This window comes from Strongylocentrotus purpuratus, unplaced genomic scaffold (genome assembly GCF_000002235.5).
Source record: "Strongylocentrotus purpuratus isolate Spur 01 unplaced genomic scaffold, Spur_5.0 spur5_contig_844, whole genome shotgun sequence".
In the NCBI taxonomy this organism is placed as follows: domain Eukaryota; kingdom Metazoa; phylum Echinodermata; class Echinoidea; order Camarodonta; family Strongylocentrotidae; genus Strongylocentrotus; species Strongylocentrotus purpuratus.
The window spans coordinates 2,552,501-2,578,578 of record NW_022145551.1 but is presented as its reverse complement, the minus strand read 5'-3'; the positions used below and the strand labels follow the sequence as shown (position 1 = coordinate 2,578,578).

General features: G+C 38.5%; 1 protein-coding gene across 1 annotated transcript; it reads left to right on the top strand.

Annotated features, from left to right (window-relative positions):
- The first annotated feature begins 8,164 nt into the window (after positions 1–8,164).
- Positions 8,165–25,616, top strand: LOC100889856. The gene is made up of 4 exons (XM_003723711.3): positions 8,165–8,384; positions 23,309–23,486; positions 23,891–24,501; positions 25,022–25,616. The coding sequence occupies exons 2-4, from the start codon at positions 23,321–23,323 to the stop codon at positions 25,271–25,273; spliced, it is 1,029 nt and encodes a 342-aa protein (XP_003723759.2). The 5' UTR covers positions 8,165–8,384; positions 23,309–23,320; the 3' UTR covers positions 25,274–25,616.
- Positions 25,617–26,078: the final 462 nt, after the last annotated feature.

The window sequence follows — 26,078 nt, the reverse complement described above, 5'->3', positions numbered from 1 at the left end:
GTAGGATTGCATATGCTTCCAATATGTTCATTTGAACCAAATTCATGACCCCATACTAAAACTTTGTAATACCTTTAATCAAATTATAACAGTCGGAGACTCAGAAGTAAAATCATCAAACTGTGTGTTTGGCTCGATTCTCGTTTAAACATGGAGAAGCACATATGCCTTTTATATGTTACATACATACAATCTCCGTCACATTAGACCGGAAAAGCACAAAAAGGCTTTTCCATGCATTTATTTATTCGCAGTAGGCAATCAAAAATAACTTGAATAGCATCTCATTAATTGCATATTAAACTTCAATATTACTTCACCTTAATCAAAAAACTATTGTACACATTTTCGTGAATGCTAATCAGTTTATTTTCTGTTTATTTTCAATCATTTCAAATCTATGTTACGTGAAAATTGTTGTACATACCCCAAAAGTCGGTCGGTTCATTTATGTGATTCATTACAAAAATAAAAACTTCAAAACAATTAGAGACGTAGGTTGAAAGATAGTCACTTCCAGATATAAAATATCTCCTTCACGAAGAGAAAGCGTTCTATTACAGAGTGCTTTGATAGAGGAGCATTTAAGCGTTAGTAAAATCGTACCGACAAAAAGAACCTGTAATTGACAGATTTCCAATCTAACCTTTAAAGCGCATGCCTCCTTAAAGGGAAAGTTGAGTTCTGTTGCAGAGGGCGCTTCACAAAATATTTTTTGTGAGATAGTGAAAAACTGAGTGTCAAATTTGAAATAACATAGAATTTAAATTACACAATCATCTTTGTTTGATCAAAATCGGTTCAGAGACTGCTGAATATCCATAGATATAACAATTTATAATATTTGTGTACCACCACAAATATTCGATAATTTGAAAAAGCCATTGTAAAAACGAAATAGCGCCTTTTACGTTGTATTTCACCCAAGCCGATGTTGGCTTTTTTGTTGGATTTTTCGTGTTGGTTATTACGCACAACCAGCCGGCCCATGTATTGTTATTATAAATAAATTAATTAACGGTTACCATATTTTGTTGAAAGTGGAGCTGGATTTGTATGATCGTTTTGGCTAAATTTCACACATTTGGGGGTTATTACCTTCATAGCAATGTTAGATCCTAAAAGGGCACTAGAAATGTCATAGACACGAATAAGAGCAATAACCATGCACTTTGAAGGCATTCGCGGTCTGAAAACAGAACTCAACTATCCCTTTAACACGTAAGAGCTAAAACACCATGCAGTATCCTCACGCACGCGTCGTTAAGGACTGCTCTTAGAAAGTCAAAAAGCATCAAAGATGTTTGCTTAAAGTTACGTATTAAAAGCGGTTTGTCTACAGCCCCACTTTGGCGAACTTTATGTGGCTGTCTTCACACAAGAAACCTGTTTGATAACGGTTTTATTTGTCATGACGCAAGTCTAAGAGAAGAGGTAAAGCATAGTGAACGTCTTATTCACGACCTCCGACCCACTTTTACTTAACTCTGTTTGTAGAAAATAGATATAAGTAAAATCGAGAGGAATCCTTGAAATAAACTTAAAAGAAAGGAACTTAAACTTCCACAAATCTGGCTTGGCTGATAGACACTGTGATTTCGGCGGAATGTGAACGCAACCGGTCAAGGGGACTGACTTCTTCTACGTCATAGGGAGTAAAATGCTTCTTTGAGAATGAAAATGACGTACACCATAGACGGATACGAGACAGGGACGATGAAAAATGGCCAAAGCCTTTCCAGATCTTAAATCCCCACACTTCAAGCTTACAAAAGGTTTTCATGGCCGAGCAGGAATCACTTGTGCAACACTCAGCATTAGAATAATAGAAAATTTTCAAATACTCATTGTTAGCATAGATTAGTATTCAAAATTGAAGGAAAATCAAGAAAATATAGTCTCTTGATTAACATTCAATGTGAAATTGTTTAATTGGCTTCAACTTGATTTCTAAGAGAAAAATGTAGAATAAATTTGATATGGAAAGACGAAATTGAATGAAGAGCAAATGACCAGTAGAATAATGTTGTTATCTGAAAACAAATACAAATCAATGCAATATTTAAATGATTTGTTTTTCTTCTAGATGAAAATATCTGGGTATCTTTTCAGAATTATAATCTTGATAACATATTCATGATCATTCTTCAATTCTTTAACGTAGAGGGATTCTTAATGATGAATGTATTTTGTAATTAAATTTGCAAATGATAATGTTAACATTTTCATAATAATGATTCATTGAAATTATTTTATAAGTACCTTGTCAGTGAATTAAAAATGTCTATGTTTCCCATCCCCTCCAAAGTATTGAGTATCGAGTATAAGACCAACTGTGGCTTGAAGGTAATTACAGGAGCGTAAATCTCACTTTTGCAAAGTTTCTTCGAACCTGTTAATGAATTGCTTTTGATTTATCATGTTTAATGATGCATTCTCTGAAATTACATCTTATTTGACGCAGACACGGCTTTGGTGGTTATTGTCTAATGTTAAACCAGGGTGCAAGAAGGCGACACATTGCCCCAACGCTTTACTGAAACGTTTCCCTTTCGAGAAAATGAGATAATCAAATCGAACATACCCGAAGAGGAATGCGCTTGAAATTTGTGACTTTGCGTTCTTATGTCTGCCAATTGTTGCGTCTCGGAACTCGTCTGCTTGTATACATCCAGGCCATCGTGGCGTCTGAGACCCTTACATGTGATACACATGTCAAATAGCTCATCAGGTCGAGACCGGTTTTCTTTTTGCTGTCTGCGAAATGTGCGATTGAGAAATGTGTCGTCCTCCGAAAATCAAAAAGGAGTTTGCTTTAAGTAGAGGTATATAAAACGTCCTTCTGGCTCCAAGGTTTTTATTAAACGATCTTGTCTTCTAGAAGTAGCGAGGAGTTAACTCCGTCTTAAATGAAATGACTTTATCCCCCTTTACCGCTCAGCGAACGACATCATAAGTTTAGAAGTAGAAGGGCATCAACAATGTATATTAAGGTATGAATTCTCCCATTGTCATGGTGGTGGCTGTCGACAAGCGTTATTGTCTCCAGATACGATGCTGAGTCAAAGTCTTGTGTTTTTTTCACAACTTTTGTTTTACCTCGATTTTAGACCATTTGAATGCTATCACTCGCTACCCTGATTAACTCCCTCCCAATTCCATAAGTTTGTGTTTGTAGTGAATTTTCAAAACGACTTAATAGGTCGAATAACCTTTTGATTCTCAGCAGCTGTGACGTCAAGAAAACACTGCAAATGGAGGGCGGGACGCGGAGTGTAAATTATTCCATTTCCAAGTCATAAACAGAGACAGGATAACATTCACGATCAAACATGTATTCAGAGGATATATTTTTAATTAAGCCATGAAGACAAGACAGAACATTATAGGGAAAAGGGAAACTGGAGCGTTGATGAATAACAACTCTTCTAAATAACATTTAGTAACAATATTTGTTGTTGATTACGACAGCTTTTATTATTTCTAACTTTGATGAAAGCATTTTTGTATATCTTATTATGAATGGCGCTCGCTGAATATGATAGTCATGGGCAATTATCGATCAGCCTCTTTTACCTTCTGCCAAACCACTCTCGAACGTTAAAAGGATTTGATTAATGAGTCCTTACTGTTTAAACATGACCTAATTTCAAACGTGACCAAAATACTTTCGAAGACATTCACCTCTGGGAATGATCGATATTTTCATTCATGAAATTCACAAATTTGTGCAGAGGTGGGAGAGGGAGTGACGTTGAGGCATTGTTGCGTCAACAGATCTCACTTTCTCTCGTAGAGTGATCCGTGGAATGATATGGTGTTTTTATCAAAAGCCGTGGCGTATTATTAGCCGGTGTATACACGGGAATATGCGTGGGTGTGCGTGGAGGGAGTGAGTAGGGGAGGGTGAGTTGAGAATAAAGGTGAGGGTGTGCGGTGCGTGAGGTTGAGCACAATGTGTATGAGGGTGAGCATAGTGTTGTTGTAATTTGTTGAATGGAAGTACAATAAATTATATTCAAAACAAAAGAAATGTGTACATTTTTAAATCCTAAGAGTAAAACAAACCCTTGCCTATGAGGAAAAGGTTATATGAATGTCCGTAACATCGTCTCCACGTGTTTATTACACGTCACTCATAGTACAAGTAAAACTTATTTTCAGTTATAAATTTCCCTTTAAATTGAAGCTAACACCGAGAGATTATTTCATACGGAGGAAATTAATTTTGTTTATTTCCTTCCCTCTCTCTGTACCCACATTATATCCAATATCCTTTCTATCTTTATACTCTCTCTCCCCCGTCGTTATCTTTCCCTCCAATATTTCTTCTGTATCCTTCTCTCTCCCACTCTCTCTATTGCTGTTGCTCTCTTCTTTTTTTTTTTCTCTCTCTCTCTCTCTCTCTCTCCTCTCTCTCTCTCTCTCTCTCTCTCTATCTCCCTCTCCCTTCTTCCTCTGCCCTTCTTTCACTCTCTCACCCCCTAATAAACCCTGCATCGAGAGGCTGGATGACGTCACGATGTAGATGGCGCGGGGGTGCTATCATTAATGTTAAGTGGGATGGTGAAATCTCCAATCGCCTCAGATGAAACATCACAAGCTTGTTCCGAAGTAAGCTGGGCAGAGGGGTATCCAGATCTCAGGCTCAGGAGGGGCAAAACAATGTCAGCTACACCGCGATCCATATAATTTATTTATTTATTTGTTTATTTGTGATATTTAAACAGGGTGACTAATAATCACAAATAATGGTTGTCTTCCACGAGGCCCTGTTAAACATAATAAAAACAATAGTAAAACAAATAAAAATGATAATAATAGTGAGGGAACCACTTTTCAAGGGCCACAGTTTTTTGCGTTACAATAAGGTATTGTCCAAAGTGACCTTTTGAGGGGAGAGGGGGGGGGGGGGAGCAGCAAAGGTCCGTATTTCACTAAATCAGTTAACCCCATCCCTGATGTTACAATATGTAGATCACAATTAAGAAATGAAACTTTATTATTTTACTGAGACCGAATTAAACAAAAATTTTCAGCCAAGCGCCTGATAAAAATTATGTAGAAATTATCAGAAATCTGCAAGGAGGGGTACATTGCCTCCCCCTCCTCTCAGGGGCGGATCTAGGGGGGGGGGGGGTTGGCGGTTTACCTTCCCCTCCCCTGGGCGGCAAAGTGAGAAAAAGGGGGGGGGGGGAGAAAAAGAAAAACAAGTATTAAAAAAAAGTAAAACAATAAAACGGCGCGATTTTTGAAAAATCCTGGATCCGCCACTGAATCAACCCCCCCCTGGCTAAAAGCTAGATCCGCCCCTGCCTCTTGCTTCTACTTCAAATACGCTAGTGAAGCTGAGATGGAATATATCGAGGTGTCATCCATTCACTTAAAGGTAATCAGTCCAAAGTGTTCAAGAAAACAAACAACGAGTGGAAATATTTCTCAAGAGAGAAAAAAATAGAATTAATATATAATTAATTGCGACGAATTTCTGACCGCCTTACGTTTTCTGTGTACTATAGCCGCGGTTGGAAGGAAAACACAAGAAACTAAATAAAGCACAGAAGGGGGGGGGGGGGTCTTACTAAATCTGATTAACATGTGCTGCGCCTAGAAACAAAGTATTAGTAGCATTATAAATGTGAGCTGTTATTATTATTATTATTAAGTACGTTCAAATTAGGCATTAATATATGTCCTATTTATCTCCTTCAACATTAGATGCATGTGTAATTCAATTATATTAATGATGAATTTTGTTCTATTAAACACTAAATAAACACTGAATATTTCAGATTCTTTTTTTGTTCTTCTTTTTTTATTCGAGGGTGTTTGTACAGTCGTGTCCGGTCAGCCTTTTCCTCAAAAATGTCATGTTAATCCCTTATTACCTGAGGTATACCCGCCTTCGCGATCGAGAGAAATGCCACCTCTACAAAGAGAACATTTTTATTTAGTTTTTATTTTCCTATTCGAAGTGGGCGAATTAAAGCCACAGATTTGAATATATAACGGATTTTATACCCATTTGACCTTTCATACCCATATAACGTTACATATAAAAAATATCGGCATTACCAATTCTGCCGGTGGAAACAAAATTTAGAGATTTTATTTCCTGTAAATCTCTTGATAAAAATAGAGAAATAAAAATCTCTAGAGAGCTCTTGAAATGTTCCTATAAATGAACTGTTTATACTCCTTGAGGGAAAGTTTAGCATCATTGTTTTTCATTATCTGGCATTTCAGAACAATTTAAAGCATTTTTTTTTTGATTTTTGATTTATTTATGACGTTTGATCAATGCACATGTAATTATGAACGAAATGGTGCATTTGGTCACCTTATTATTCCGAGGCCTCTTCAACAAAACGCCAAAGATACGCTCAATTATTTCTTCACAACGAGAATCCAGGCTAGTCATAATGTATTTTGGTCTGAGAATGTTTCAGGACCCCACTTGTTCTGAAGCATTCTATTAACATGACCAATTAATTTTAACGCTGCTCCGGATAGAGAAAAACTTGAAAACATGGTAAACTGGTTGCTGTTATTTTGAGCCAACAAGAGACAATGGTATGTAACTTACCCCAGCTCAGCACATGCTCACAAAATAATTGCCTTCTTTGATACCTCCACATTACCTTTCTTTTCCTGGTGATGCACGTCTGACACGTAACCAGGTGGTCAGCTCTGGTGAAGCAGCATACCACTGTTTGTTAGCTCATTAATGATTGACAGATGATGTCACAAGATGAATGAGATATGGAGAATTTTTTTTTAGGGTTGAGCTTAGCAGGTCTGCGAAAATATGTAAAAACCTATGAAATATATTTATTTAAATGTTTAAATAACAAAATATGAGTTGTATGCAGCCCTGCACATCACCCGGCACATCAACATGAATCAACTGATATTTGGATGTCATCACCCGACCTTTGATAATCCAAAAGTTTGTTGAGGTTTACCAGACAAAGCAACAATCACTGTGAAAATGACGGACAAAGAAAGATGACAAAATATACAGTTCCTCATTCTACCCTCAAGAATTGCTGTTAGACAAAGGAACATCCCTTCACTGCTATTATGTAAAATAAGTAGAACAGGTGAATATGCATGTGACACCTGTTCTACACATTTTTACATAATAGCAGTGAAGGGATGTTCCTTTGTCTATCACAGCAATTGTTGAGGGTAGAATGAGGAACTGTGTATTTTGTCCTCTTTTTTGTCCGTCATGTTCACGGTAAATTACTGTTGCAAACTGGATTCCATTTTATACACAAATGTCATTGTGTAAAACAGGTGCATTTAAAGGCTTGACCCGAGGTATCCTGGATGCCTTCGAACTATTCATCAATAGACATGTTTAGTAATGTATTCCAGGGGGGGTGTTTCACAAAGACTAAGAGCGACTTTAAGTTGGACTTAACTATGGCAGGCCATTCATGCCACTTTTTTTCTCATCATTTACTGGCATTGGTCTCTGAAGGGACGTGTAAATCGTGGTCACATATCTACAGAATTTGCATTTTTTGATAGTTCATTATTAAAGGAAAACAATTTATCTAAAGATCATAATTGAGAGACCAATATCGAGAGCAACCAGTGGCATGAACAGCCTGCCATAGTTAAGTCCAACTAAGAGTCGATCTTTGTCTTTGTCAGTGAAACACTCCCCTGTTTAATGTATTCCAGGGCATGCATGTTTCTTTCCCTAACTTCTGGGGCCAGTTTCTCGAAACCGTCATTAGTCTTACTTCTTGGACATCCTATTGAAACGTGTGTTATGAAATTAACACGCGTTTCTATGGGATGTCCACGAACTTAGAGTTATGACGATTTAGAGAAAACGGCCCTTGGTTACCAGCCATTACATTCACCTGCTACGAATAATGGCATCTCTATCGATGGAATCCACTTTGTATACATTAGTTATTGCTAGATCGGGTAAACCAGAGCCATTTATACACAGAGTTTGGCACACCCGGTTCGAGTTGGACACAATATGGCGACTACTGCTTTGTTGGGCAAGCACAAAACAAAATAACATCCGCCATGTTGTGACCCAGTGAAACCAAGTTGGCCAAACTCTGTGTATAGATGGCTCTGGGTAAACCTCTAATGAGGTTTTCAGTTGTAAAGAGAAACATTTGTTACACAGCAGGTCGATTAAAATGGTTTGTAAACGGGTCTATTACATCGCGACTGGCGATATGGGTGGCCATTGGAGAGAGTTTTGATCATGAGGAAGTCAGATATAATTTAAACGATCACAACCATGATGACGGCGATCTGTCGAATTACGGAATAAAGTCTTGAGAACGTCGTGCGTCTTCGCTGGAACTGACACGTCTGGATACAAATACTTCACTGATATTAGCACTGTAAGTTTATTGAAGTTATCACTTTATTTGTCTACATATCACCATTATAGACTGATATATAGATTCATATAATTATAAAAATAACAAAGCTGAAGTTTGATTGGCCCTAATCTCTTTTTATGTTGTCGATATTTTTCTTGATAATGAAAAAAACTAGTCATTACTTCTTTGAACCGTAATTCCATATTGATATTCAGTGAGTTATAAACTGGAAATTCTGCGATTTCTGTACTGCTGCTGTTTCTCAAGATTCAATTTTTGATGTTCGACTTCCGTTTCGGCTTAACTTTAGAATACCCCACCAATAGGGTTAATGTACAAATATATATCAAAGGCCTAGGGTTAGGATTAGGTTTAGTGTTACTAAAGAAAGTTAAGTCTTCGGATTTAGCTTCATTGGTGAAGCGTCTGGCACCCTACGAACGTTTGGTCAATTTTAGTGGTGGGGTATTCTAAAGTTGCTCCTCCGTTTCTTATATCGCTTTTTTATTCACAGATGAAAATGACATATCACGTGTTTTCCTTTCACATTTCAACCTTAAAAAGTGGATTTGAAAAATACTGTCAATCAAATACCGTAAAACTCTTCCTTTGTTGACAAGAAAAACATGTTGACAAGGAATCCAAACGCGAATTGAAATCGGTTGAAAGCGGGAAAAAGAGAAATTACAATAGAGATGAAAAGAGATGATAGAGATGGTAAACGATTGCACCAACTATTTCTCGGCGGGCCTTCAAACGAGGCAATATTTTTGTTAGATTTGCCCATCTCTAGCCACTTCATGCTGGTGATTTGACGAGATTAGAAATGACACATGCACCCGCTATTTACTGACCGACAGGGGCGTAGCCAAGGGGCACTGGGAAGTGTGCCCCCCCCCCATCGAGTAGCAGGAAGGGGGAAGGACCAAAGAGATGGAGGGAAAGTGAGAGTGGGAGAGAGAGAGTGAGAAAGGGGCGGGGGGGGGGTCTTTTGGGCCATTTCTTCAGAGTTAAAAATAGTCTTATAAATTATATATATTATGTATTTAATACGAAAATATCTATATATATACCGCATATATTTGTGACTATGTTTTTGTTGCACTACTTTTCATCTACGTGACTGTAGGGTATTTTATTGTAGGGTAGGGTAGGATGGGAGGGAGAGGTTGGAGCAACGATGGCAAAAGCTGATCCTACACTCCTTTACTCTCCCCCCTTACGTGAAGACTTTGCCCTCTTGCGTTTTAACCAGGTAAAAGGACATGTGCCACTCAGGACCCCAATGCCCCCTCCATGGCCAGACCCCGTGCTACGCCCCAAGACACGTTTAAACACCGGCTATTTTCTTGCCCATGCCGCTAGCCGGCATCTTGGCGAAAATTGAACAGATAACACCGGTCCCCGCCTTCTTTTAATGGAGAAACCCTTTTTTGACAGATATGAAGATTGTTTGAGAAGCAGTTTGTCACAAATGCATATTGTTTCTGATATCTATTTCCGCCAAAATGTCATGATTATCCCACGCATATACTGCTGAGTGAGCCTGGTTTTACTAATGGTTTATCCCATGGGGGGAGTTTCCTTTTCTCAATAGGAAGAACAGGTTTACCAAGTATAGGGAATCCTTAATATAATTCGATGTCATAAATATTACTTCATTTCATGTTTGTCTTGTTTAAGCTCTTGGAGGGCTATCAAATTAATACCACAATCAGATATACTAAAACCTGAGATGTGGTTGGTAACATACTTGTATGAGACAAAAAGGGCGTTGACCTGCTGAAATTCATACAAAATATTTAATATCATTGAGAAAATAAAGGATTCAAATCAACTATCAATAGTTAACGTCGATTGCCATAAAATAAGGACTATACTATTAAAAAAGAATAAGAATAAAAAAGGACTTTAAATAATATTATGTAAAACCAGTTGACAAAGGGATATGAGCAAAAAAGTAGTTTCGGGGAGAACTGAGAATAAAGGGGTTTTAGGGTGGGAATACAAAGGATACACATTGCTATATCTTATTGTATAGATCTATGTAGGTTTAGGCAGATATAGATGACAGTTTTATGGCATGTATGACGCACTTGCAGATTGAGTGAGAAACGTAATGCTCGTGAAAGATAACTACATCCTTTATTTGCGAGATATTTTCAAATTGTTAAGTGGTGAGTGGAAAATGTTATTTCATGCTTTCGACCTAATGTATGGCATATCATAATGGCATTTCATTGTTTTTGTGGTTGCCTGTCAGGTCGGCAGTTCAAGGAAAAAAATTGAGAAAATGTTTCGGGATATTTTTTAAAAGGAAATATTGATAAAGATATATAAAACGTTACTTCAATGCAATTGTAGTTAATAATTCTAAATTTTCTTTGACAATTTTTCAAAAAAATGAAAATATTTCGATGTGCTTTTTAAGCAGCGTCAACATGTATTTCTCGCCCAATTTCTGACATCAAGATAAATATTCAATATTCCATCTTAACACTTAAAACCTTGATAAAATAAAGCGAACCTTGTAATCTAAATGAGAAGTACATTTTTATCTCTGAAATATATGGCAATTAAAAGAACTTTTGAATATTTAGTACCCTCTACAATATAAGAACCGATATGTTTTTGTCGTTTAACATAGGGTCGACATTCAAAACACCAAGATATATCTACTCTCATTTAGTATTCGATGTATAAAGTGTAAACAGAAAAATGCATTATAATGCCAATTTCTCATAGTTTCTGATTCACTAACATCTGTTTTGCTATTTATTCGAGCTATCTATTTCATGTATTTTAGATACCAGTTTAAAGACTAATGATGATATTACAGTTTGAGTCATCTTCATGATTTCAAATGATTTCTTCATCATCCAAACATGAAGTATAATGGTGATAGAGGAAGTGAAAAAATCGAGAGACCGGGAAAAGTCCAGAATAAAAGAAGTGCCTGCTGCGAAAACCACATTGCAGGATATCTTAAACTTCCTCGGCCCCATTAGGGGAAATATTATCGCACACTTGGCGAGCAGCTTACCTATCTAATCGTCATGACACTTATATAATGACCGCAGATCAGAGATCCCATTGGCAAATTGCCCTATTTGTCCAGCCATTTGTCACGCAGCGGGTCACCCATCCACAACCCGTTAGATCGCGCCGCCTCGGCCCGCTACGCGCAGCAGCGAGCTGTGTTACGCACAGCAAGTCGTCCTGTTCGCGCTGTTGTTGTTTTTCTCCACGTTTTTCCACCCGTAGCTTCATCAGCTTCCTTTCTATTAGAATGCGACAATAAGACCCTAATTCTCAGCCCTTTTCATTCGATTTCCAAACTACATGCACGTTTCCTTTTTTACTTGAGGACGAATTTGTACAGTCTGGAGGCCGAAAAACACTTGCGATATTTCTAATATTATATTCACTTCATTACCTTTCTTTTGTTTTCATGTAAAATCTAACCGGTCTACAATTATTTTGCAACTAAAGATCATCGGAAATCCGGACATGACGTAACAAAGCTAGGAACGTCTTAAATCAGTCCTATTATGCAAGACTAGCGCAGGAGTCCAGACGTGCCAAGTCAAGTTCACCAGACGATTCTGTCACGTGATGCGATCATTCGACCAATCAGACGGCAGAACCGCTACCGGTGTTTAAACCGATCCGCTATTGTTTTTGTACGTACCGCTTCCTGCGTGCTCTGCGCGAGATCTGCGTATCGCACGGTCGTGAAGTCAGCACGCACGCACCAAAATAGCCACGCTTTTATTTTCCCTCCGGTCCCAGCAATTAACTTTCACTGTAGTATTTCGGCAGAACTCAAAGCCGGCGCGCAGAGCTAAAGGTCATACGACCAGGGGACCCCCATCATGCCGAAATTGCAGTGCCTACTGTGTCCTAATGGTTCCCTGTTTGTTTTTTTGGTGAAGGGAGGGGCGAAAATAAGAAAAGACGGATGTGTTTTGAGACTGATAGCTCTGCAGTTTAGGGGGAAAAAGGTCTTGGGAGCGACCAGGTAGGGAAAACGTGAACTTGAGCAGAGAGATTTGAACAAGTACAACCTTGATACGATAACTGCAGACAAAGGACAACTGGTTCGTTAGTGACCGCAAACTTCCTATTTTCAGAGCTTGGCAATTAATGAGCTTCATACGTTCTTTATTGGTTTAATAAAAGGTAGAATGAGAATTGAAATAGAAGAAATTATTAATGGAGACAAAGATTGCATTGACTTTTGGCTAAAAATGATATAAATGCAGGCGCGGATCCAGGATTTTCCAATAGGGGGGGCCGGAAATTTGAAAATTGCGCAGACCGTTTTTCAACTCAACATACCAATACTGACAAGGTCATATTAGAAGCACCATACCTGTAATTTTTTTTGACATTTTCATCGGGGGGGGGGGGGGCTGAAGCCTCTTGCCCGAAAAAGTAATTTTCTGGTTTCACAATTCGGCTAGTGAGCGAAGCGACCGAGCAAAAATTTGAGGATAATATGTATTTTGTGAAAGTGTTATTTATCACCAAAATATACGAGAAAAGATATAACAAATTCATATTCGGGCAGCTCGCTGTCCCCTCCTCCCCCCCCCCTCATTATGCGCGAAGCGCAGAAGCTTTAATGTTCATGAAATCATTAGAGAAAGAAGAGGATTCGTTGTACTGTTCTCGGTTGTTAATCATTGTCTGAATTCAGTTTCCATACCCCCTCCTGTGCGAAGCGCGGAAGCTTTGACGTTTCATTAAATTATTAGAGAAAGAAGACGATTCGTTGTACCGTTCTCGGTTGTTAATTATTGTCTGAATTCAGTTTCCATACCCCCTCCCGTGCGAAGCGCGGAAACTTTGACGTTTCATTAAGTCATTATAGAAAGAGTACCGTTCTCGACTCTTAATCCTTGTATGAATTGAGTCCCCCCTTCCCTCACCGCGCGAAGCGCGGAAGCTTTGACGTGTCATTAAATTATTAGAGAAAGAAGACGATTCGTTGTACCGTTCTCGATTCTTAATCATTGTCTGAATTCAGTTTCTATACCCCCTCCCGCGTGAAGCGCGGAAGCTTTGACGTTTCATTAAATCATTAAAGAAGAGTACCGTTCTCGACTCTTAATCCTTGTCTGAATTCAGTTTTCCCCCTCCCGCGCGAAGCACGGAAGCTTTGACCTTTCATAGTTTAATGAAATTATTAGAGAAAGAAGATAAATCGTTGTTCCATTCTCGACCCTCAATCCTTCTCTGAATTCAGATTACCCCCTCCAGCGCAAAGCGCAGAAGCTTTACATTTCATTAAATTATTAGAGAAAGAAGACGATTCGTTGTACCGTTCTCGATTCTTAATCATTGTCTGAATTCAGTTTCCATACCCCCTCCCGTGCGAAGCGCGGAAGCTTTGACGTTTCATTAAATCATTAGAGAAAGAATACCGTTCTCGACTATTAATCCTTGTCTAAATTGAGTCCCCCCCCCCCCTCTCCCGCGCGAAGCGCGGAAGCTTTCACGCTTCATTGAATTATTAGAGAAAGAAGATGATTCGTTGTTTCATTCTCGACTCTAAATCCTTGTCTGAATTCAGTTTTCCTCCTCCCGCGCGTAGCGCGTAAGCTTCTGACGCTTCATTAAATTATGAGAGAAAGAAGATGATTCGTTGTCTCATTCTCGATTCTTAATCCTTGTTTGAATTCATTTTCCACCTTCCGCGCGAGGCGCGGAAGCTCTGACCTTTCATAGTTTAATGAAATTATTAGAGAAAGAAGATAATTCGTTGTTCCATTCCCGACTCTTAATCCTTCTCTGAATTCAGTTTTCCCCTCCAGCGCAAAGCGCAGAAGCTTAACGTTTCATTAAATTATTAATGAAAGAAGATGATTTGTTGTCCCATTTTAGACTTGTCAAAAATGTTTTTTTGTCTGCTCCTTTTTTTGTCCTATGTCCTCTTACTGCCCCTACCGCCCCTAGCTACAAATGCTTTAAAGGGAAACTGAAACAATCATAATTGTGATAGCATTAGGTCAGTAGAAATGAAAGGGGAAAAAAGATCTATGTATACACCAACCATGAAATAATCGCGACCGGGAGCGTCATATTATCTTAGTTTTGTGTTATCGGGCGAGGGCTGGAGCGGAGCGACCAAGCGAGATTTTGCAATGTAGAAAGCTGAAATTATGCATTCTAGAAAATCCTTTAGTCCAATATGTACGTTCTTTCCGCTACATGTATATTTATTTCTAGCTATATATCTAAATTTCCGGGGGGACGTGTCTCTCTATCGGGCCCAGGATCGCCGCCGCTGTCCATCATCACTACCTACATGAGTTCAAATATAAGCACAAGCGAGTTGGTATGAGCTGAATCCAAATGAAGGGCAAAATAAGAGTTGTGAAGCGGCCCTACCGTTAATTTAAAATTTGACTGTTTAGTATATAGCTTCTATTTGAAAGTGCCCTTTTCAATTTTTTTCAAAAAGCAGGGGCTGTTTGTAACGTTTAACTTTGAATCCGTGGCTCGAGATTTTATGCGGCCGGCCCGGCCCCCTCTATTCAATAACTTTTCCCAAGCCTTCTGGAATGACCCCAAATCTCCCAATTACAGTTTTTCCCTTATTCGTCGTTATTGTCACTTAGCGCCATTTCCTTGTCTTTCCCCCTTTCTCACCCGACTTTTCTCTTCCCCTTCCCACCCCCCCCCCCCACCCACTCAGTGTTATATAGGGTATGCGCATGTATGTTCCCTCTCTTAGTTTGAAAGCACCCCTTTATCTTCGGTGTGTAGAGTCAGTGCGGGCCGGATTTGTGTGTATTACGGGCCGGACTTTGTTGCGTGAAGAGTAACCCTTTATCGGAAATTTTGGGAACACAAAATCGGTCCCTCCGACCCCGGAGTGGGAGTGAGGTGGGGGGAATCTTCTTCTTCTTTTTTCTCTCTCTCTCTCTCTCTCTCTCTCTTCTTTCTTTTCTCTTCTCTTTTCTTTTCTCTTCTCCTTTCTTTTCTCTTCTTCTTTTTTTCTTCTCTTCTCCTTTCTTTTTTTTTCCTCTTTTTTTTTTGCGCCGCCAATAGGGGGGGCCGCGGCCGTTTCGGCCCCCCCTGGATCCGCCACTGAAATGTTTAAACATTAACATCATAACTAACGGGACCTATACAACAATTGTTTTACTAACTTTAAATTCTGTGAAAATTCTACTTTGGTACATTTTAAAGAATGAGTTCTTTGCAGCATCATAATGAATAGAAACAATGCTTACATTTTATTTCAAGGAAAATCAGAATAATGATAACCGTAATCATAATACCAATGATCATGGTACATAGTTTTTTTTTAATGATTTCAAATTTATTCAATAGAAAGAGAGGGAGAGAGAGATGGAAAATAAATTACATATCCGATATTTTATTTTTGTTATTTATATCGATTAAAATATTGGTATTGATTTGAATGAGGAAACAGCATTTTTATCCTTAAGAGTCGCAACAAATAAATGCACACTGCTTTTCAATGGTTGCCACATATCATTTTTCATTGTCAGACTACGTTAAGTTTAATTTATCTTTAAACAAAACATACACTATTATATGATACAATTAGGCCTAGTTAATGTCTGTATTTCTTTAAGTCATATTAAAGAACTTGTTAAGACGTAAATTGGAAGAAATGTTTTTCAATATGTTTTGTTGTTAATATGCCTACCAGAGGACGGATATAAAATGCTTGTCCTACTCGGTAGCTAATAATTACAAGGGGACAATTGAATCAACCGGAATAAAAAGAAACCACTTCGATATGTCATCATCAGTTATTACCGGATATAGAGATGCGAAGATACCTCTTTGGTAGATGGACTCATACTAGACTAGTCTTGCGATCCAGACTTTTTATAATTTTGCTTTTAAAATGTATCAATCGGGGGTACATTTGTTATTTCTTCTCTTTGCATTGTTTTTGTTTTCAATCTCCACTTATTGATTTGAGAGGTGATTCTGTTTTCTGATGATTGTACAAAAGATTATCAGAAGAATAAAGTAATTTTTTTTAAATGCAGGTTTAACATTTAAGTAGATTTTGTTATTAAAATAAACTGAATGAGGGTTTCGCTGAATAAAAATTAACCAACAAAAAGTCATTTGTTGTTTTTGTTTATTTGTAGAAATGCAGTCAAACTACAATAATTCTAATAGTAGGTATTTTCTGACCTCCATATTGAGTTTCATGCAAAAATATTTTCACAGAACTTCATTTTTTTTCGCTCGCTCTTTTTTTCCTTTTTAATAGCTCCCCTTTAAATTATTCAATTTCGGCTTAAAATTCATTATTGCGATTTACTCTGATAAATGCAAGACCACTAGCTTGACTATTAGTTATTCGTTGCTATTTAATAAGTTACTAGAAAGGTCTTTTAAATTAGACTAGGCAGAGATAGATATACCTATCGTTCAGCTAATTATAATCTTTCCTTATTTCTACTTCTTCTCTTCCCCATTTAGCTTTCTCTTTCCCTCTAACTCTCTCTGCCCGTTTCTCTTTGCCCTTGTATGGGTGCTTCAGCAGGTCAGGGGGGGGGGGGGTGCAAGGAAACTTCTGTAATCCGTTGGTATCACAGTGATACCAACGGAATACAGATATTCTACAATATTTACTTGTACCTTTTGAAGGATATTATTTATGCGAGGGAGCGAGAAGATTATTGCATTTGTATTAGTATAAACGCTGCACTCTTGTGACCTCCAGAGCCTGAAAGTGTGTAGCAGTCTGTAGTCAGTATTTACTATACATTTTTTGGGGGGCACTTTTTTCAAATTTCCCGGGGGGGAGGGGGGATAATCCCTCTAAAAAATGTCCACCCGTTCCCCCGGTATCGCTGTCCTGCATCGGTTTGTACAATTCTACCATGTATTTCCCTCACAACACCCTATTCTAGTAACGACTTCTAGTGCTTTCATTATTCAAGTTTATACACGCACACACAAACGCACACCCACAAATCTCAACCTGTGCGACATCCTACTCACTCACACCCCACCCATCTCACTCTCTTTCCCCCTCTCTCTCTCTCTTTCTTCTTCTCACTCGTTCCCTCCCTCCTTGCATTCTACTTAACCATGTTTCCCTTTATCTTTTTCTCTATGTCCATCTCCCACCTTCTTCTTTCTCTATTCCCCCCTCATCCCCTATCTCTCATACTCTCTTCTACTTCAACTTCCGGGTCTATCTTTTTTCGTTTATTTCCCTCTGCTTATTTCATTTTATTATCTTTCCCTCCTCTCCCTCTACCTTTCTTCTTCTCTTCTTCTCCATCTGTCTGTCTCAGTCACTTCTCCTCTGTATCACTTTTCCTCTTTATCTCTTCTCCTCTTTATCTCTTCTCCTCTGTATCTCCTCTCTCTCTCTCTCTCTCTCTCTCTCTCTCTCTCTCTCTCTCTCTCTCATATGCTTCCATGCATGGTCCAAGCATGCATATTGATGGCTCATATACTCCCCTGTCTGCATCCCTCATCCCTCTTTCTCTCTCTCTCTCTCCCTCTCTCTCTCTCCATCTTGCTCCCTCTCCTCTCTTTCATCCGTCCTCCTCAATGGTCCGGCGTGTAGGTACCCCTAATGGGTCAGTCGGCTACGTTACGGTGTAATACATGTGGCTATGAGTCTGATTACAAACTGACGACACTTTACTTTCTCGCCCCCTTACTCCCAAGCCAACCTTTTAAGCACACTCCCCCAAACCCGTCATCCCGAAAGGACCATTTACGCCGACTCCTCCACTATACATCCACCTGATGCTAATACCGCTTCTCTTTCACTTCATCTGAATTCATCAACATCATTATCGTGGAGCTAATTATTTCATGATTCCTAACCCTGGAACATTTTGGTGACCATATTCCGGAACAATTTTTTGGGGGTGACTTGTTGAAGTTTCGTTTTCCTTGCATCGCCTTGCAAGTGCTTTGTGAAGTTGAACTGAAAGTAGTATCATCGATTGGGCAGTTTGTCGGCTTAGGGTCAACCGTCCGCATTCCTTCCAATTACTTTCCTCTGATCAACTTTTCACCTCCCCAGCATGGACACCATCTGAGTTCTCCTAGATCATTTTAAGGGGTTTTAGAGTTCTTCCGATTGTCTTCAAGGCGAATCTGACAGCCCTCTCTCTCTGAAATCCGTCTCTCTCTGAAATCGACGCTTCGTCAACGCCACTATCTTTCAAATAACTCCATAATCTTCGATTGGATTCTTTTAACATAACGGCACCATGTTTGACACTTGATCTGTCTGTATTCACTTCGTCGCCACCAACGATATGCTCCTTCTTTCCTGCTCTATCTGAAAGTTTTATAAATAGTTTTGCAATCTTCGGGGGTGGTGTCGAAATATCCTTCATGTCTCCACCTATATAAGTTGGACGCCCTTGGATATAAGTTCATATTCACCTCGGTGTGTCGCGATTCAAGAGGGCCAGTCACATCATTTTTGACTCCAGCTTTATCTCACCAAAGTACTTCAGATATTTATAAATTTGATTGACTGAAAGTATCTTCTGTCCCGAACTTTGTCTGGATTTCAGCATCTGAAGTGTGAATTGAGGTGTAAAACATTATCTGCTTCATTATCTAATCGGAGAATATACTTCGAGGTTTGCAAAGTTCCCTAGCTCTGCTAGCTGATGAGAGAATAACACATTGCGTCTATAAAGTTTAAAGTTTAAAGTTCACCATCTACAACAACTATACTTGACATTTTCTTGGAAATTCCTTCGTTTTGAATCATACAAAATCGGAATTTATTCATTCTCGTCAAAGGAAACGGTAAATATAATTTGTTGCGTGTTTCTCGATTTTTCTTGTTTTGTTGTTGACGTTAACCCTATTTCCTTTTTTATTTTCTGTGCTTTCTATTTTGATAAAACATTATTTTTTCATTTCGTCATTTTCGTCACTCTATACATCCTTTAAATCTACCATCTACTCCTCTTCCTCTTCTTCCTCCTCCTCCTCCTCCTCCTTCTCTTTTTTTTTCGTCCTCCCCCATCCATTATTATAATAAGACAATGTGTATCATCTATCTAAAACTAATGAAGGACCCGGCAAGACGCTTACTTATCCCTGCATATTCTTGTAATATTTATCCATACACACAAGGGTTACGAGTGGCAAAGGTGTCGGCTAAAAACACCTTGCCAAATCGGGGGTACATCTAAGAACCCCTATCGGTTCAAACGTCCATTCTGATGATTACATATCCACTTGGCGTCATATTAAATGGTTTTTGAAGTTGAATTATTGTACTTACCTGTTATAAAAAAAACTATTACAGAATTACCACGTTCAGTAAGATTACATTTTATGCACCACTCTTCTTACTAAGTATGTTATCCGTCGGTTTGAAAATGAAAATTGTGATAATGCTCATTTTGAATATTTCGCAATCATAATTTCACTTCCTCAATCTTTAGCTCAATGTAATCCTAAATTTCTCCAGTATATTTTTCAACCGCTTTGTAGCAGTTTCGACCTCTGTAATGTTTTACATTGAAACATAACAGCGGAATTTAAGAGTAGATAACATTTGAAAACCTTAAATGTTTTCTATTGCATCTGCATCAGATGATAAGGGCATATGTTGATAACAATTTAACCAAAATGGGACAAATGATAAAAACGTTTGAAGATTGAGATGACTAAATTTACGTGAAATTCAGAATGACGAATCCGTCATTAGACTGTGACGTCAGTTCGGAAACCTCCCATTTGCTTTACAATACAATATCACAAATGTCCTATCACAAACACCTTTTCCGTTGCGACTGTACTCGCAATATTGCATGGATGCCATACTTTAAAGGAAATCAAAGCATCAACAGATCCTATTCCGTTATGATTGTCCAAATCATTGTAATATCGAGCGTAAAAAAAAACACACGAAGTTATACATGTATGATAATGTTTGGTCTTATATAATAATTAAATAAAACATGTATAACGTTCTTATCCAATTCCATTCTAACTTTCACCTCGAAATGATTTCATTTGGAAAGCTGTATTTAACCAAGTGAAGAGGCCTGTTTCTAAAATGAGAGCCTAACCCAAACCCTTACCCTACACATACTGTACCTGGACCCTGTCACACAAAACATAGCATTGATGGTAACTTTGCCATCAATGGTAACTACCATGGTAACCTTGATTTTGATTGGGTGTTGAGCCCTGTTACCATGGTAGTTGCCAGTGAAGGCAAAGTTACCATCAATGGTAAGTTTTATGCGACGGGGTTCCTGATTTCCTTTTAGCAAATGGATATAAATTAGCTAACTTAATTACATAACGTTGAGACAATTTCTAGAACATGCCTCAACATCTGATTAAACAATGTCTACCCTTTCCGTTCATAATTGGGCGTTCCCAATACAAGCCTTGCTTTCCGGGTTTCGCCTCTTTCTCTTGTCTGAATTCCAAACTAGAATTGGGATCGTATAACTTAAAAGAAATTATCATTTAAAGAGAAGGTTGAGTTCTGGGAAGAGGTGAAAAATGATTTGTGAGCGTTATCATTCTTATTATGCAAGTGTGGAAGAACATTAGATAAGACATGTTCCCTAAAAAGCATGGCTCTTCAAATGCTTTTATATTCTAAATATGTCATGAACATCGTAAAAGTCGGGGGTAGGATTTTTACGCCATGTGTTAGTGTAGTCCCATATACATCTTTCTGTGTACAGTGTTGGTAACTTTACCAAGACTTGACCAAATTTCTTATCATTTTGATGATTCCAGAACCTTGCAATACACACAAATTCTTATAAGTTAGATGATCAACCTTTTTTGGTCGAATCCACACCGTTTCTTTCACAATGCAATCGCATGACCGGAACTCAACTTCATCTTTATTCTTGATTTTTCGAATAGTACATGATTGAACTCTTTACCATTTTTCATCGATCTGTAAATGTTCGAGGTTTCCATCAAGCTCTTGAGCATTGGTAATTCTCGTGAAGAGGTGTGAGTCTTCACAAGAGATCGAACAGAGTAAATGTGATTTTTACGATCGGACACACGAAGAATCCATCCCCTGATTAATTACAGGCTAAGATCTTATTGCCCGACGAGAAAAAGGGTAATGTTAGGGGTGACTACATGTCGTCTTCCCGAAGGTTAATTATTCCGAAAGTTCGTACTTCCGGATGTTCGTTCTTCCGGAAGTTTGTTCTTCCGAAGATTCGTTACTTCTAAGGTACATATTTCTGACTGTTCGCATTTTCAAAAAAAGATGTAGGTTTTCTAATTCCGAAAATGAAGTAGGTTTCGTATATGTATTTCCAAAAATAAAATAGGAATCTTCGAAATAATGAACACTTTGGGGATTTGAATCTTCGGAAAACCGTAAGAAAAAAAGGAGAAGGACTCCCATGTTTGGTATCCTTAAACTATTGTTTGAAGTTCTTTCAGAAGGAGCATTTGAAAATAGCAGCCTTATAATGGAAGGAAAAACACGTACCCCAAAATACAACAAAAAGAACAGAAATAGAGAGAGAGAGAGAGAGAGAGAGTGAGAGGGGGGGGGGGGGTGGGGGATGGGGGGGGGGGGATAGGGGGGAAGAAACAGAAACTGGAGGACATTTATAATACTTTTTAAGAAAATCTTTTCATCGGCAAACTTTTGTCAGTACGAACATATTGAACGAGAAACCCGTGTTCGGAATTTTTTTTTTTTTTTTTTTTTTGATAACCAAATGTTTTCGAAAAAAGTACCTTTGAAATACAACTCTTTATAAAAGCCTCGAAATTACGGGTAGAAAACGTTATTTGAAAATACCAATATAATCCTTAAACAAACAAAAAACAACTTGTGCAACCTTATGCTGTGCAACCGTGTTGGTATGGCGGTCTAGTGGATACGCCGTCGGACTGTGGATCATATGGATCGCCGTTCGATTTCCACGGCGGCACTAATATCCTTTGGCAAGGTATTAGTCTACATTTGCCACTCTCTACCCAGGTGTTACATAGGTACCGGTATAAAAGATTCTTTGAATGTTGTGAGCACCGAAGTCGGTAGCCTGGCAGAGGCGGAATGTTTTTTAAGTGTCTTGGGGACCCTGCGCTGTGGATATATGCGCTATGTAAAATTAAAAATATTTTATTTGATACATGTATAATTATGGAGACATAATATAATATAACTAATATCATGCAGTAATTTTCGCCGTAAAACTAATAAGGAATAGTAGATTTATCCTATGATATAATGGTGTAATTGCTAAAACAAATGAAAACAAAATATATATCTGAATAATCACGTTTCTGTCATGACATCGCACATAACAATTACATGTACTTTGGGAAAAGCGAATGCCAGACTGTCATGACATTAATGTGAGACTCATATCAGGTATTATCTTACAGTAGACACCTGTTGAACATTACACTCCGTTGTCTTCTACATCGCAAAGTTTACAGGGGTGAGTTAGAAGAATAGAACAAGATCAAGAACAGAAATATGCCCTAAGTTTAGCTCAAAGGTTGTACTTTTTATCTCCAAACATGACACAATGTTATCTTCGACGTCCTACCAATCGTCTTCTTTTGGAGTTTTGGTTGCAATCGGCCGTTACATTATCTCAAAGATTTCGTTTAAAATATCTCCGGTTTGTCTATGATAATACAAAAGAGCTTCGTGATAACGTTAAACGCAAATTAGAACCATCAAATCGTGTCATTGTCAAAGATTTCCGAGTAAATTGATAACAAGAATGGCATTGCCACCTGCTAAGTGCTTGTCGTATACCCAACCCCAGCTTGCATTGTCTAGGATCTTCTACCATGATAATTAAGCCCACGTGCCCGAGCAAACAGGTACTTTATACTTCGGTAACAAATGAGAGGACCCCATTCGACTTGAAGCATCCAAACTCTGAGGTCGAATCTTCCTTTTCTCTTCCTTTTCTCTTCCCTTGCAGGCTTATGGAAAGATGGTTTGTTTTAGGTACCCGGTAGCTGTCATGTCTGTGGTCCTATTGGCTCTTCTTCGTCACGTGACGGCATCCTTTCCGCTACTCTGTGGTCAAGAACTGGTCAAGGCTGTTGCAGCGGTGTGCAATGATCGCGGTTACTACGGTCAGCCAAGCAAAAGATCAGGTCAGTAAAATTTATTTTACATGAACAATATCGTCATGATTACTATATAATTATTGATCATCATCATTAGCTACAACCATCGTAATCCATGATATTATTACCATTGAAACCCAGCACTACACATCACCACTACACCACTACCTCCACCACCATTATCGTCACTGACATCACCACCATCATTGTCATCATGGTGCTCCAAAAAGGCGTTGGCTTCCTGTCTTAGAGCAATCCCTATAACACCACTGAAGAAATTGATTCAGTTTTCAGATGTTCAATATATACAACATGTTCAGTTTTTTCTTCTTCAATAATTATTTTGTCACTTGTGAAGACGAAAATAATTTGTTTCTTTTGCGAAGTCAATGCATAATATTTTGACCTGTGACTTTTTATATTTTTAATAGCTGGTATATTTGAGCTGGAGACGCGGGCCAAGACATTTCTGAAGTCCGGGATGTCGAGAGGCGAGACTCGTCGGTCCAAACGAGGAGCAAGAACCGGTCTCATCGTAACAGAATGCTGTCTCAACCGATGTTCCGTCTCTCACCTGGAAAGTTATTGCAATCCATTGCCCCCGGATGCAGTACACGATGCGGAGGTGCACATACGACTGGAGAAGTCCGCTGAGGAAGATGCTGACGAAGGGCGCCCTCAAGATGGCCCAAGTCAACTGGACACAGCTACAGGAACGGTCCCTGAGACTGATACGTCGGAGACGCGAGGTCGGGTTCGAATCGATGCGGTCGAGAAAGTGATATCTGAAAGACTTATTCCGACATCGACCACGGGATCGTCTCCGTCGCCATCGAGGAAGAAACCTAGGAAAGACAAGAGCGAGAGAAGGAACTCATCCAGGGAAGCCAAACAAGCCAGAAGAGAGGAGAGGAGAAGGAATCGAGAAAGGGGTTCAGGTGGAAGATCACGGAGTGGACGTCGGAAAGACAAGGACAATGATCGCGCTTCCAGAGCCAAAAGACATGGCTTGAATTTGTGGAGGAACATGTTTTCGGACAAGGTAATCTTCGACCCTTTTCCAGCTGTTTGTACCACCACAAAATATCATCACTGTTATAAAATGTAGTTATCACTCAATTTATTCACAATCTAACTTCAAAAATAGGTAGAATGAACATGCAGGGTTCCCGTAGATTATTAATATGAAGGCTAAAACCTCAACGTCATATTTTCTCCTGTAAAGTAAAGCGTTTAATATTGGGAGGAGAATTTGTTTATTATCCATATATTGTGCATACATTTACCCATGTAATATATGATGGTCAAAAAGATACTTAAATAACTTCACTTCAGTGAATAATGTATCCATGGCTGTTCTTCTTCATATGTGTAGTTACATCAAATACATACTATATTGGAACCTTTATATAAATACCGCTCAAGGAATACACGAAAGGTGGTCTTAATAGGCAGGTGGTCTTTCTATAAAGGTGGTCGCTAAATCAGGTTTGACTGCAGTATACGATATCGGCTGGTTTGTAACGTGCTCTGTATTTTTTCCTATCTATTCTTCTGCATAGTTTTTCAGTAACATCCCAGGCCTCGAAAATCAACCGAACCTTCACCCAGTAAACGGAAGAGCGCCATCTTCGACCACCATAGACACATTTCAGATGAAATCTTCGATCCCAATACAAGATTCTCCAGAAGGCAACGGGAAAGAGAACTTTGAACAATCATCTATAAACCAGGAAGCCGATAAAAAGATGCGATTTTCTGCTCTAATGACAAAGTTGAGAACGATGGTTTTAAAATTTCCGAAAGATAGGTGAGAGGAGCTCCAATTCGTCATATATATTTTATTTAAGTTGAAGAAATAAATGTATGTTGAGAGCTGGAAGGTTGTTACCCAATGTAGCTTCTAATTGGGCACAATTAGAAGGAGGTCATGAATATGCACGCGCGGTTAAGAATATGAATATTCATCAAACTGACACGACATCATCACATGCATATTCATGACCTCCATCTCTATATGTAGATGTGCCCAATGAGAGGCTACCGTATCGAAATATATGAGTTGACACCCTTTTAGCACTCTGCATGCGTCTTCGAAGTTATTTATTTGAAATAAACATGCTTTGATTGGTCAAATTCAAAGTTATGCATTCGCTTTCATATATAAAAAAAAAAAATTGTTTTGTTTTTGCTATGAAAAAAATGAAAGGTACTATTCAAAATATTTGTCGTAAAATATGCATAAATCTATGAAAACATATACAAAAAAATTAAAAAATACGTGGAATTTATCTTGGCGAAAAAACACTAAGTCGTTGGTTGTGGATATACAACTAGAAACGTTTCTGCAGCATGTTTATCATAAATGTGTAACTGTTCACCCAAGTATGGCGGTGCTCAGTATTTTGAGAAAGAAGTTATAAATTGCTAGATAGATGATTAACTAATCGGAAAAGAGTATGTTGGGTAATTTGCGTTGAATATCTTGTTAATCATCATTATTCTAAAGTGATTAAATGCCATGGACAAATGTTGCGATCCCCTCAAACTTATGGTTTCATTACTTTGATTTAAGCCTGTCTGCACTATTTGAAGCTACTAGCGCCTTCTACGTACATG